Source organism: Coccidioides posadasii, chromosome 3 (assembly GCF_018416015.2).
Source record: "Coccidioides posadasii str. Silveira chromosome 3, complete sequence".
In the NCBI taxonomy this organism is placed as follows: Eukaryota; Fungi; Ascomycota; class Eurotiomycetes; order Onygenales; family Onygenaceae; genus Coccidioides; species Coccidioides posadasii.
Genome location: NC_089409.1, coordinates 138,704 through 153,579, shown reverse-complemented (window position 1 = coordinate 153,579; position 14,876 = coordinate 138,704). Strand labels below are relative to the sequence as shown.

Sequence of the window (14,876 nt, the reverse complement as noted above, 5' to 3'; positions counted from 1 at the left end):
CAGCAATCCCTAATAGTGATCACCATGATCCTCTTCTTCCACCAAGTTCTCGGGAGGAGGAGAAGGCCGAACTGACACTGGGTCAATGTTGTTGTGCATGCAATGCCAATAGGATTTATTACCAAAAGCTTTCTTTTCAATTTGGTAAGTCTTGACAATGGCATCCAGAGCAATTCGCGTGGCCTTTAGGCGCCAGTTATTAATGAAGTCCTGAGCCTTTTTGTCATCAGGGCCAAAGAGAATATCGAGTTCCTCAATTACCATGGGGTTGTCCCACCTAATTCGTCCTACCAGGGCATCCGATATAGCTCCTAAGCCTTGTAATTGAATAGCGGTAGGGAATCGATATGGAACCGATGCGTAACGATTTGAATGGCCGGATGGAGACGAAGGCCCTGGAACTAGATCTCTATGTGCAGCGGAGAGCTGGGACCATGTACCAGCTTCATTGACTTCTAGATGTTCATGGTCCTCTTGGATTGCCACATACCAGGGTAGCATAGTGCGTCGGACCTTTTTGCATGGACCATGGGCTCCATGGGGTAGCAGAGGGCTTGTAATTCGGACATCGCCAGGTTTGCAAATGACGTCGGTCCACCTAATACCAAATTTTCTTTCGTCGTCTTTGGTATACATTGTATCTTTAATGCGGTGAACATAGCCATCAGTGGATAAGCCTCGTTCTTCGACTAGTCCCCACCAATCCTCTAGGTGGTTATGCATTCCTGGCAAGATTTCTGTACAGTCGCCGGGCTCTTCTGCAGTTAAGGTCAAGGATCCTTGTATCATGTTAACGCCCCTTCCAGTAGTAATAGCATCTGGAACATTGACATCGATATGGCGAAACCCAGTTTTATCCCCTGGCTTAGCATACTTGGCGTAGTATGGATAGGAGATTAATTTCCAAGCGTGGTCGGGTCTTGTCAGTACGTACCATAGGTAGTACGCAGGGTCCTGGCGCATAAGTTGTTGGCCGATACTGTGATACATTGTTCTCAACCATCCGTAATTGTCGCGACCTCCCATCATTCGCTGATGATGGTAGTACATGTCGTATTCGCCGTTGACCCGGGTGAGTACTGTGGTGGTGGCGCCTTGTAACTTATCGTTCCACCAGCGCATTAGCTGGGGAATGACAACAGACCCAGTTGTTTCCCATTCCTTCTGAAGATCGCTGGTGGTGAACTTGTTAACTCCAGTTATTCGCGTGTATCGGTTGAAGTCGAATGTTCTCATGTTTGCGACCAGAGGGATAATTGGCTGATGTTTGAATTTGTAAATGCCTAAAGCATCTTCAGCTCTAGCTGGTCTATTTGCCAAACGGAACCAGAGGTAGGTGCTGTCATCGGTCTTGACTGAGCCAATGTTGCGACGATTCCTATGGATGTAAGCCAAACGGTTGAGAAGCTCCTCCCTATTAAGTGTGCGAGTCTGTAAACCAAGTTTTGAAGCCATTAGTTTAGCATGGTCATAGCAAAGGTAGATGTCAGCTTTCTTATCGCTAAAGGCCTTTCCTAACTGCTCCAGGATGCGAATAAGCTCCAACTCCGAACGCGTTTTAGTACTCTTTATCTTTTGGAGAAGCTGCTGTTCGAAACCACGGCAACGGCAAGTACCAGAGCGTACTGCCATGACAGATTCTTCTCGTTCATGTCGGGGTATTTCCTCGTCACTTTCAGGAGGAATAACGGACTCATCTTCGTCGCCTAGGCCTTGGAGGGTTTGGTGTGCTGACATGGCTGCGATTCTTTCACTGCGGCGCTTCGGAGCTTCTGATTGGCTGGGTGGATTGGCCAGCGCGCTGGTGAATCCAAATGGCGGCTGTGATTGGCCAGTTTCCAATCCACGCGATCTAATCGACATTGTACTATGTATAGAGGCTCCCGATACATTGCGGCTATGCGGCATCGACATCCCACCCATTGGAACATCTCTTGATGATCTTGGTGACTGTGGTCCTTCTAGTAGACCTCGGGGGCTGCTTGCAGTGGGAGGGCTCCTAGCGATATCCTGAATTGAACGTTGGGAGCTAGATGACTGTGGAAGAGCCAACGGCTGTAGAAGACCATAGTTCCCAATAGTAAGTCCTCGTCGGCGTAGGGCATCTCTTGAAGGAAGTTCGCAAGCGCGATCGACTTCTTTGTCAGCTGTAGTATAATCGCCTGGCAATATAGCTAAGCTCCGGCGATGTCCAGCTCCTGTAGCATCTAGTCTTCGGAGCACTGCGCTGTTAATATTGTTGGCGAACTTATCCCAATCCTTGTAGACATTTAGGGTATGGCGAAGCTTTTGTGCGGCCCACAGGCTCTCCACTTTTGGCCATATGGCATCAATCCTGTCTATCCCCCATGTAGCGACAAGCCTATCCTTGATCTTTTGCATATCAATGCGACGTCGTTCGACATCCAGGGTAACCTTTCGAGCATCATGGAAATCGGCTTCAAAATTGGCGTGCGTAACATGTTGCCAAGCTCTGGATCTTTCAACATATCGATAGAAATGGGCCACTAAGTCAGTGACTACATCAGTCACTCGCATAAGTGCGTTCATCAGCTCGACTTGTAGACCATATCGACGGTGCGGAGCTTGGTTATCGATGTATTCCATAGCTGCTGTTAGGTTATTGAAGAAATGGCCATCCAAGTTGACTCCACTGTCTCTGGTAACGACCAGGCCTTGGTTTTCGGTTGCTGGTGCTAAAGGAGGCAGGTTGCTTCGTCCAGCCATTTTTGAAGGATATCAGGGATCAAAAAATTTGCAAATGTCAGAATAACAGAATAGAAGGAAATGTTGAATCTGTAAAAAGAATCAAGCTTGAATGTAAAAGAAAGTAAAAGCTCCAGCAAAGAAAAATTGACCTTTAAATATCTCCAGAAAAAGTGAATGCTAAGCAAATAACAAAGAAAGAGAAACTTCCCGAAAGAGCAAGCAAAAACTTCACTTTGCAGGCAAATAAAAGAAACTTCCCGAATAAGCAAGCAAAAAACTTCACTTTGCAGGCAAATAAAAGAAACTTCCCGAATAAGCAAGCAAAAAACTTCACTTTTGCAAACAAAACACAACAAATTAAACATCTTGTGAAGGTATAACAACAGCAAAGCTCCAGTCATCTGGTATAACAGTTGGAAATCGCGTTTGCTCCATTTCTCCTTGATCATTTTCATTTTCACTCTGATCCAAGAAGCTAACATCCGAGGAACTGCTAGAGGGAATGTTAGGTCGACTTCTGGTGGCATATCTTTGAGAGATGTTCTCCATCTCTACATCAGAATCTGCTGGGCTATCATTGAATGGCTCCATTCCAGGTTTCATAAGGTACTTCTTTAATCTGTTTCCTGCAATAGATCCTTTGAGTTCAGTGCCGTCTAACTCTTCAAGATGATAGGCACCTAGTTCTTGATTGGCAGACTTAACCCTATAGGGTCCTAGCCATCGAAAGCGCAGGGTGTTATTCCTAGACATATTCTGTTCTCCTTTGGTATTGTGAAGCAAGACAAGGTCTCCAGGTAGAAGAGGGTTGGTCCGAATATTATGGGTATCATCAAAGTATTCCTTATTCCTAGCGCGCATTCGGAGCTGATGATGAGCTGCTTCCAGGACATCCTCATCTCGTCTTTCGATTTGCCGTGCTCGCATCAGAAGCAGGTCTTCAGTTGTTCGAACCTTTCGCCAGGGAATTGTTTGCCAAGTAGGAATCTCGAGTTCAATCGGAAGAACTGCCTCCTGGCCCATTAGCAATCTATAAGGGGAGACACCAGTACTAGCCTTAGTCGTCATTCGATCCGCCATCAGAATCGCAGGAAGATGTTTAATCCAATCCCTCCCAGTGCCATTGGTAGCTTTAGCTAGCCCATCAGCCAAAGGCTTATGGCCAACTTCCACCATACCATTCGCAGGAGGGTTATAGGGCGAAATAACAATGCGTTTAATGTTGAATTTCTTCAGTAAGGTCTCCACAACGTCCTTATTTTCTGGTCCTCCATCCATAACAAATTTGGCAGGCAGGCCCCATCGACAGATGATATCCTCATAAAGAAATTTGGCCACAGCTTCAGCTGTTGCCTTTTTCAAGGCTCTAGCTTCCACCCATCCAGTGAAGTCACATCTGGCAACAACCAAATAATTTCGTCCTCGACAGGAAGGCATGTGCTTGATATCCACCCCAACTTTCTCCCAACAGGTAGGGGCCCAGGTAGGATGAAGCTCTTCACTCAACCTTTGCGAATCTCTTTGTTGACATTGAGAACAGTGCTTCACATAAGCAGACACATCTTTATACATTCCTGACCACCAGTATCGAGCTTGTAGGGCAGAGTATGTTCCCTCTCGCCCTTTATGGCCAAATTCGTCGTGCATCATGTGTAAAATTTGTTCGCGCTGTTCTTTGTTGTCCACAACACGTCTTAGAGGCACACCAGATCCCGCTCGCCTAAATAGCTGATCGGCCTCCACCACATATTTAATTGCTTTTCTTCGGAATCTCGCGTACTCTTTTCCTTCCATGCCCAATGGTTTTGATAGGGTGGTTAGGTATCGTGCAATTTTCTCCGATTCTTCTGAATATGAGGAGTCCAGTATCCTAAGGTCTTCACTATCGAGAGCTCGGCTAGCTAAAACTCTTATAGGTTCCATAAAGGCAAACAGATCTTCATCTTCTTCAGATTCAGGCTGTTCCCCAATACCTAGTCCTCGGCGAGATAGTCCGTCAGCAGCTGTGTGTTTTGTCCCAGGAACATGTTTAACAGTAAAGTCGAAGAGGCGTATCCAAGCTATCCAGTTGGTAACCAAAGCTCCTGGAACATCTGTAGCAGTCCTATTAAGTTGGGCGACAAGAGTTTTTGCATCAATTTCCAAGGTAAAGGGCACTCCATAGATATGGTGTCGGAATTTCTTGAAGGCTTTCAAAACAGCTCTGCATTCTCGTTTGCCCGCATCATATGTTTTCTCTGAATCACTCCATACTCCGGATTCGTATCGTGCGGGATGTCGAGCTCCTCGTTGCTCCTGAATAATGCATCCTCCCCATCCTAATCCACTGGCATCAACAGCCACAGTGATAAGCAAAGGATCCTGTTCGTAATTGATCGGAAGAACGATAGGGAATGAACATAACTTTTCTTTCAAAAGCATAAAGGCGTCATTTTGCTCTTCAGTCCATGTCCATGTAACATTTCGTCGAAGCAGATAATGTAAAGGTTCGGTTATCCAACTATAATGCTCTATGAGTATTCGGAAATATCCAGCAAGCCCTAGGAATCCTCGTAATTCTGTAACGCTCGTAGGGGTAGGCCAATTCGCAATTTTAGCCACCTTGGCTTCCTCAGGTCGTCGTCCGTCATAGTCGCAGACCCATCCAACGACATTGACTCCAGACATGCAGAATTGAGATTTGGCGCCGGAGATCCTGGCCCCAGAGATTTCGACAAGCCATAGAACGTAGTCCAGGTTCTGCAGATGGTCATAAACAAATCTTCTTATTCCTGGGAGGACTTCAGTTTCATCTTTGACACGCGATCCTTTTACCCCAAGGTCATCCATAAAGGCTCGAGCAATCTCTGGAAAAACCTCGCGTATTATCTTCATTATCCCGCGTGGGGCTTGAGCTGGCGAATTCGTTGCCCCTTGGACTAAAGTCGTATGGCGAAAGAGCCCAATAGGGGTTGCAATGGCTGTCATATCTCTGCTTTCTTCAGCTAACGGAAAATTATCGTATCCAGAGAATAAGTCGCATAGGCTAGCCATAACAAGTCCGCCGAAGTCTTCAGCGTATTCGTCAACATTAGGAGGAATAAAAGCGTCCCGAATAGTAACTTTGTTGTACATATGTGCTGCGTCAACTAAACGATATTCGCCTTTCTGTTTCTTTGCGACCAGAAAATAGGGATTGGTATATGAACCATGGCAAGGCTCCAACGTTTTAGCTTCTAACCTGTCCTGAATGATTTTAATTAGCTTATCATGTAGAGCACGAGGAATTCGGTAAGTCTTAGTCTGCCAAGCCTCATGGGGCTCTGTCCGAATAACCTGGGGAGGCAAGCATTCAGGATGAACGCCACATAGGTCTTTGAATGACCAAGCCAACGCCCCTTCACGTTTATAAAGGACTGATATGAAAAATTCTTTCTCCCGACTTGTCAGTTCAAATCCAATTTTGAGTTTCTCAATTCTCTCATTTGTTAGCCGTTCTCCAACAGGAAAGGGCGCGATCCTAGGCCTAATATGGTCATCAAATTCACAATTAAACGCGACGCGTTTCTCCTCAGGGTAATACTTATCCAAACAAACATCCACCCAATTATCTAGGCCTTCCGGTTTGCTTCCATCAGATTTTCCAGGTGCTAATGGCCTTATCTTATCAGCTTTCCGCTTATAAGCAGTGCACACTCTCCAGACCTCTGAAGAAGGCGGCCCGATGTCCCATCCACTATTGAAAATGTCTATCTGACGCGATTTCTTCGTGACAAAATCGTGATTTTTGTTCAGAGATGCGTAAATTGATCGAGCACTTCGTGGAATAGGTTTGCGAATTAAACTGGAATTTATATCGCGTGTGTAATGTTTGCAGTGAGCCGTGACGCTGTCTGGATCGGGAAGCGGAGGTCGGAAAATCCGAACTCCCGATGCAAAATTATCCTTGTCTTCTGATTGGTCCATTTGATTCACCAGCGCGCTGGTCAATCCGATTAGGCTTAGCGCGCTTTTGGATTCACCAACGCCGGAATTATGTTTCTCCTCATCGCCGTAAGCACCAACGCCGGCAATGCTGCCAACGCTCCCGACTTCCCTATTCTTTTCAATCTCCTGACCTTCAACCTTCTCATCATTAATTCTTATACCCATCGTCTTCATCACATCTTCTTCATCCCCCTCAGGCCTTGTATCCACGGGCACCCGCCTGATTAAATGCCCGTTGAATCGTTTAAATGATCGCTGTTCGATTTATCAGTCGCATATCTCATGTTGCTCGAGTTTGGCTTAAAGCCTTCGAAAACTAGGCGACGCGTTCGTTCCTCGTTATAAATTTCACAGTTCACTCCGCCGTCTTCTGAGGTGTTGCATCCCCAACAGGCAGCAAATTGCCAAGGTCTTCCAAGAATAAGTTGCTGATCCCCTCCCTCGAATATAAGGAAAGGGGTATGTGTAACAATATCTCCAATTTGAACAGGCACTTCGTCACAAAACGCGTAAAAAGGAGCGACTTCTCCCGTTTGAACAACCATGGTCACTCGCGGCTTATTTTCCATTGGCAGATTCAACATTTCAGCATACTTCCGAGACAACAAATTGATTTCTGAACCAGTATCGATCAACGCCATTAATTCTTGTTGGTTTATAGTGACTGGCGCATATAACGAACGCATTCCATATGCTGTTTTGGATTTTGGCACCATGGGCTTTGATGTAAGTCGACCGGAATTGATCTTTAGCTCAGGCTGAACTGGTTCGGAGACTCCAACCTTTGCATGGCTTTTGCTAGTACTGTTATTCCAGCCTGATCCGAAGAACGCTCGATGAAGCTTTGGTGATACACCTATAAGCTCCTTGACTGACAATTCGACTTTTCCATTGAGAATTCGACCCATTAATTCATTGGCATCCGTTGAATCACGGATCTGAGAGGATAAGCGATCTGTTGCAGAATATCTTGGTCTTTGTTTCTCCGCGGACTTGTTCTGAATTTCAGGCTTCTTCTGATTGATCGGTTCAACGTCTTCCATGACATCGTCATCAACACTAGCCTGATTATCCCGGTAAGTAATAAATTGTCCAGTACGCTGAGTATGGGGCGTTGCAATCTTAGCTCTTTGATTGTTCTTAGCTTCTCCAACTGTTCCAACATTGACTGATGTCCTTTCTTCCAATGGTTCATATTCCTTATCCGAATCAGATTCTCCATCAGACATTAGGTATGCAAGCCGTCCTGCTTGGACCTTCACACTGGTTGAATTTGCAGGAGGTGTCTCTTCTTGCTGATTGGTCTCCTTTTTAGGGCTTGTTGACTCCGGAATCGCCCATTCATCCTCTCCCATAGACCGTACAATATACATGTTTGGGATTCCAGGTTTAGGAGTGACAGCTCGATAGTTTTGACCCTTAGAGCCCATGCGTAAGTTCCCTTTGTCATCAATATGGCAGTATCCATTACTCATATCGGATTGGTATTCATAACACTGAGATTGACGATGTCCAGGTTTTCCACAGTAGAAGCATGAGGGACGTGTCGAAATTCCTCCAGTTCGAGCTCCTCCTCGTCCACGAGCACCACTATAGCCTGTCATAGGAGAGCCATTTCGAGCCAAATAGGGGTTGACTGGCAGTTGAGTATTCTCTTGTACAGTTGTAGGATTAACAGTCACATTTGTTGGATAATTTGGTATAGGTTTCGGAGGTCCTTCTCTCTGCAGCATATAATACTGATCGGAATTCCCTTGTATCTGATTTGATTGTACTCTCATGGCCAATGCCAAATTTGTGAACTCGTTGGTCATCTTTTCAATAGCAGCTTCAATATTGGCGCTGTCAGAGCCCTTGGCTTTGGCTTTCGATTCGGATTCTTCAGTCTTCGCAAAACTAGCTGTTTTCTTTGGAGCTTCAACTGTAGGGGGCTTGTTAGCCAATTGATATTGCTCACCAAGCTTCTCCATTTCCTTTTGTTTCATTTCATCTTCTTCAAAGACCTTCTTATTCCCTTCATACTGGTCGATCAAATCCATGGTCACCCGAACAACTTTCCTAAAATCAATAGGCGACATATCATCTGAAAGATTGAGCTTGGCCTTGTCAATAACCTTATTCCGGAGCTTCTCAGGTAGCCCCTGAAGGAACCAAGACACCTTAGTGAATTCATCAAGCCTTCCATTTGCTTGAACTGTACTGGCGATAGTAGTGTATTCTCGAACATAGGCGCGAATGTTGCCATCCCAAGCACGCGGTTTCTTTGTAATTGCCCGGAGGTAATCCCGACGGTGAATCTTGTAAGTAATGTCTTGATCACGAAATTCATGAATAATCTCTTTGGAGAATACTTCCCAATTACCTTCTTTGTAGCCTTCCAAGGTCTTCATCCATTCTCCAATCCATGTAACACAGTACCTAGCCAACCGTTCAATAATGTTTTTAGGGTCAATTACCCCATGATCCTTGCACATCTGATAAAACCTTTCAATAAACAGGGTAGCATCTCTGCCGTCAAACCAAGGTGCATTTGCCGTGCCAGGGGAAGGCATAGGAATGTGGGAATGAACCACAATTCTCTTGTCCTCACCCAGTGACATAGTTGCATATGATCCTGTAGTACCTTCAGCCATAGTTGATTCTGATTCCAATTTCTTGGTTTCTTGATCTTTGGTTATGTCACACAGTATGTTCTGTCTATTAGTCAATATCTTCCAAAAACCTGTTTATCGGGCAAGCTCTAGATAAGAGGCATTCAAATCTAAGCTCCCTAACCTTATTCCTAAATAAAAAAAACTGATTAGTACTGTGTTCCTAGTCCATAAGATCTTACCTTGAAATAGTGTATCGCTTCATGTGTCTCAGAATTTGTTTTTCTCTTCCTTGGCAGTCACCAAATCACCGCATCATCATCTTCAGGTCTCAGCTTGGTCACCAAATGGAGCGGGGTACGATGGGATGCCTCGTCAAAGTAGGCGAGTTGGTTGATATGGTGAGAGCACAAGAAAGGTGAAAAATCACCACATAGTAAGGGTATGGTCGAGTAGTAAGTGTAGAGATAGATATGTTCTAACAGACGCCTAAGCTTGCAAGGAGTAATAGTACTAAAGAGCCCCGTACTAACACAGGCAGCTCTAATGAGGAACAGTAGCAAGTTTCATGAACAAGGAATCTTCATATTCACTAACTAATAACCGAACTGGTAGTAAGGAACGAGTGTGTAGAAAAGAGCCATGGTGCGTGAAGGTAATAAGCAAGATGCAGGGGCTACAGGTGGTTTATATAGCTCAAGGATAGTAGCTTTGGGGTGGTTTGCGCCTCGGACCGGAACAACCTTTGTCCTAATGAGGTACCGGAATCCCCACTACAATATACTCTTGATCTCTTGTCAGAGCTGGTGCATATTGCTAGAAATAGAAGGTTTAACTGGCAGTGTAGAGGCTTGAGCAGTTTCAAATCAGTGTAGTTAATGTTAAGGATCCAGAGAATTAATCCCAGTCTTTGCAAAGCCAGCAAGTATATTTTCAACTGTCAAAGCCTTCTTCCAAGCCATATTGAATAGTCTCCAGAAATCTCTTTTTGTCATTTAAATATAGCCCATTCCTTGATATAGTAGTGCTTCCAGCTCATTGGAATATGCCTTGCCCAGCAGCCCAAAGATTCCAACATCAAGAGATTGCAAACAGTGGGTTGAATGTGGTGGGAGAATCATAAGAAGAATCTTTTCACAGTCAGTGTATTCAATAAATTTCATATTTATATGGGAGGAATGGCCATCTAGTAGAAGCAGATATCTTTCTTGACCAGCTTGTTTCTTAGTATGCTAATTGAAAACCTGTTTCAACCACTCCAGTCCATATTCATCATTGCTCCAACCATTTGTTGAAGCTGCAAAGTAGGCCCATTTGCTTCCATCATAATCATCTAGCCATGTATTCTGGAGATCTCACAATTCACTCTGGTAAATAAGAGCTGGAGGTAGTGCAATTTCTTCAGCAGAGACTGAGCAGAGCAATGAGAGGAATTCCTGACTATTATTCTGGGTGATGGCATTCTTTCCAGCTCATAGGGCTTCAATAGAGACTAATTGCTTTGAGGCATGGCAGGAGCCTAGGAGGAATCCTTTTTCATTAAAGTTATAGATGTTTGAGGGCTCAAGATTATATTGATCAATTTTCTGCTCCAACTACTCCATAAGTAGTAGTCAAATAGTTAGCCAGCATCAACAACTGCAATCACAAGTAATCAAATAAATCATCAAATTACAAGCATATAGAAGTGCTTAAAGCACTGATAGTTATCTGCTACCTGTCTATTTTAATTAATTGCTTTGAGATAAATGCATTTGATCTTGTCATTATGCTGCTTGCAAAATTGATTAACCCAGTTGATCCCAACATCCTCTTCTGTCATCTCTTGTACAATATTTCATAGGATCTGAGGTGTAATGGCAAGGCTGTGGCTAGAGAGCTTGTTTATATAATTCAGGAGCTCTGTCTCCTGTATATCAGAGAGCTTTTTCTTATATTGAGAGGCTGCTTCATCCTGAGCAAGTTGCAAGCCTTTATGCCATTAGTGCAGGGTCTCTCAGTTAACTGAGTACTTTCTTGCAGTTGCAGTATAATTTGGGGTCTCTTGTGATTCAAGATCTTCAATTGCAAGCCTAATTGAGGTGTTGTTGACCATGTTGTTGCATATTGAATGTTGAATGTTGGAGGAATTTTGGTGGTGGAAGATTTGGCTCGTTTAGTGGTGTGGCTTGCTTAGTGGTGAACTACCTTATAGGATACCTTTTTTTTTTTTTTTTTGGTATATTGCAAAAGCCTCGAATTCATTCCTTGATGGCTTGGAATTTTCATCTGAAATGTTTTTGAAGCCCCGCCATGTGAAAGTGTTTGCGCAGGGGACTTTGATTACATCATAGCTGTTGGGCAGCAAACTGAATGCGGGGTGTTGTGACCATTCTTGGGCGCGAGAAGTCAAATTGTGAGTTAACCTGTGGACAACAAAAGTAGCGCTTAGGTATGGGGACCCAGATCCGCTCCAGCAGGGGTTGCCAAACAAATTCAAGGCATAATCCCCAGTCTAATAAAATCCACTCTCCATCCCGGTCATGACCCCGGGATGCCGCGGGTTCACGCAACCCGAAGCCTCATTTCTTGCTTTAGTGATGGGTGGCCAGTCATGATGCCGACATCACATCACATAAGAGCCCTTCAGCACTAACTAGACTGATTGTGCGACGATGGAGCTTGGGCCTGCTTGTTTTGTTGCTTTCTCCTGCAAGCCAAAGAAACCGTGGGCAAGGTTCGAGAACTGCTGCATTGCAGTTGCTGAATGTAATTCGGACCCTTTCGCTGCATCTTGTTCAGCACTTCTCTCAAAGACAATCCTTCCTCAGTCTGATCAGATTGTTCGCGTTTGTTAGGCTCCTTATCTTCTTGAAGTGCCCCGGTACTTGCTCTTTTTCGGAATAGCGGTGGCCATGGATTCAGTTGCTGGGAGGGGGTCCATCTTGTTTGCTTGAAGTGTATTAGCAGAATATCTCTGGTGAACCTTTGCCGGTTACTTTACCGTTGCGGAGTTTTCTTCAGGACTGTATTGCGTTTCTCCAGCTTGATAAAACCGTACATGTTTTAAAGCATTGTGAGAGTTGGCAGATAAAGCTTCTATATTACGTTGCAATTCTTGAGGAGATTCCGCCTTTAATATATTGCCTGGTTAGATCGTAGCTACCACAGAGTAGAAATAACCTAACGGTAAAACTATCGGATTGAGAGTGCCATCACCATTGACATCGCGCTAATCAGATGATCCAATGGACCAAATATGAACTGGATGATAGCAAACAGAAGGTAGACAAGATTCCCCTTTAGGTAGCTTAGTGAATGACTAGCATACGAGTCCTCCATCATAATGCCGAAACATGGTGCAATTCGATCACGACAGGAATCACAAAATTGCAAAAAGCCAAAAATCCAGAAATCCAAAAATTCGAAAAAGCCAAGGCTCTAAAACAGACTGGTCCCAAAAGGACCGGTTTCAACGCTTGGTGAACCCATCAGCAATTTGCTCCATAGTTGGAATGGATCTCTCCTTGCCACTTGCGTTGGATTTCCATATGCTTCGTGCGGGAGTGGTATTGCCCATTCGGGGACAGAGCAATGGCTCCATGGTTGTCACCACAGATGATCATTGCAGTTTTCACCTTGGCTCACATTTGACTCACTAAGAAGTCTTCTCAGCCAGATCACCTCTGACCGGCAGCACCATCATCACATGCGATTATCAAGAGAAAAAAAAATAAAATGAAGCAAAACACAAAGCAGATTAGCCCCCAGTCAAATTTATTATCTCAAAATTTGAATAGAGGAAAGCTCCCAGCAGTAATTGCCCGCTATTTAGCAGAATTCTCCCCAAACGCCACTCCAGCGCATCCGAGCATATTTACCTGAGGAGAAGGCATTAACAGCTCACTCATACAACTTATTCCACTTATAAGCCAGTCCCGAGTCCGGCACACAACGCCCATTCATGGTCAATGCTGATCAGACATGGTCAAACCTCAGTTCGCCATCTTTTGTTGCTATCATGCAAGCAATAGACATGGTATTTTTGATCTAAGCAAATCAGTCTGAGGAGCTCATTCAACCATGGGCTCCACTCACCTGCCATCCATTAAGAGTTACTTGTGCCAGAGCAGTCAGTTGCTGATCATTGACATTGACTTTTATGCTGATGTCTTTCTGTAGGAACTGTTGAAAGATCTCTTTTCTTGCATCATGGTTGAGGTCACTATATATTAGCGATAGAAGGACTCGGTTCAGGATGGCCGCATCCAGACCATCAGGCTGATTTGTCGTCAAGAACAGAATCCCTTCAAAGCATTCCAGCTTCTGAAGAAAAGTGGCCACGAGACCAATTGGTGTGGTAGAAAGCAGCCTCAAATTCTGGAAATTCCCAAAGCACATCAGACCTGCTGTACAACGATATCACAAGCTTATCATCAAGATGTAGGTGTTATAGGGCGGCTGGCGCGAATTTGCATGTATGAAATGCATAGAAAATTCCTCGCTAGTTTCGCTTCCGATTGATCCATATCCAAGCAAAACTAACACCAATAGTACCTAGCACCATTGTAATGTGTTGATTGTCAAACAGACTTGACCTTATGTACTTCCATAGTGTTGCAAGATTTCCTCCATCATTTGCCTGATAAGTGCAATGACTGTAGTCACCCTGGAGTTCGTCCACGCCTTCGTATTGGGATGTTCAACATTTGTAGATGATATTCTGGTATTTAAGACCGTCAAGTTTCGGAAATATATGTGCTTTATAAAGCTTTTCGACTTCTTCAGTATCGTCGATCTCGTCATATGGGCGAATTCCAGTGGAAATTTCATAGATCAAGCAGCCTAGAGCAAACAAATCGGTCTTGAAATTCCGTGGCGACAGCGGCGAAATTCGGTACCGATCTTCTTCCTCAACTAAGGGCTGCAAGTCACCAATGGCGGATCCGGCGAAGTCGCAAAGCTTGATCGATAGGTCATCGGCCACAAGAAAGTTACGTGGGCTAATGTCGGCATGGATCACACCATAGGCATGTATCACGGCGATAGAATCGATAGCATTTCTGACCCACTGGTCCCGGATATTGTTGTCTATTTCATTGTGCTGGAGATAATCACGGAGATTTCCGAGTCGACAAAATGGAAAATGGAGACTCTTTTCTTTGGTTTCGAGACAGTCAAGAACGCGAGGATGCTTCGGTAATGCTTTATAAATTGATTTCTCGCGGTCGATGCATAATTCCGAGATAGACTGTATATGCCGGACATGCTCAATAACCTGCTTGCTGCATCCTTTGACATCGTGCTTGAGAGTTGTTTTGATGACTTGGCCATTGCTGTCTTGGAAAATTGCCCCAGCTGATCCCAGGGCAATAAAACCAAGGGCTCCCTCAGGTTGAATTAGAAGCGGATCACCATTCATGTTGAAAATAGAAGGGAAATCTCGGGCAGTCAAATAAGCGAACGGCGAAAATGAGAAAGGGGTGAAGAAAGTAATTGTAGGGAATATCAGCCCGCTTTTTGTAAGGGGGTTCTCAATGGACTCGGACCCTTTATGCCATGTGACGCAAATTCTCTCAGGTGTCGGGACATGGGCGAAACCCAAGCGTCCGTCCCCATGAGAACTGAAAC

The 14,876-nt window shown here is 44.6% G+C and overlaps 1 protein-coding gene across 1 annotated transcript; it reads right to left on the bottom strand.

Annotated features, from left to right (window-relative positions):
• Window positions 1-13,947: 13,947 nt before the first annotated feature.
• Window positions 13,948-14,667, bottom strand: D8B26_004948 (uncharacterized protein; the record flags this gene model as incomplete). Its single annotated transcript, XM_003066790.2, has 1 exon — window positions 13,948-14,667. The coding sequence occupies one exon, from the start codon at window positions 14,665-14,667 to the stop codon at window positions 13,948-13,950; it is 720 nt and encodes a 239-aa protein (XP_003066836.2).
• Between the last annotated feature and the right edge of the window lie 209 nt (window positions 14,668-14,876).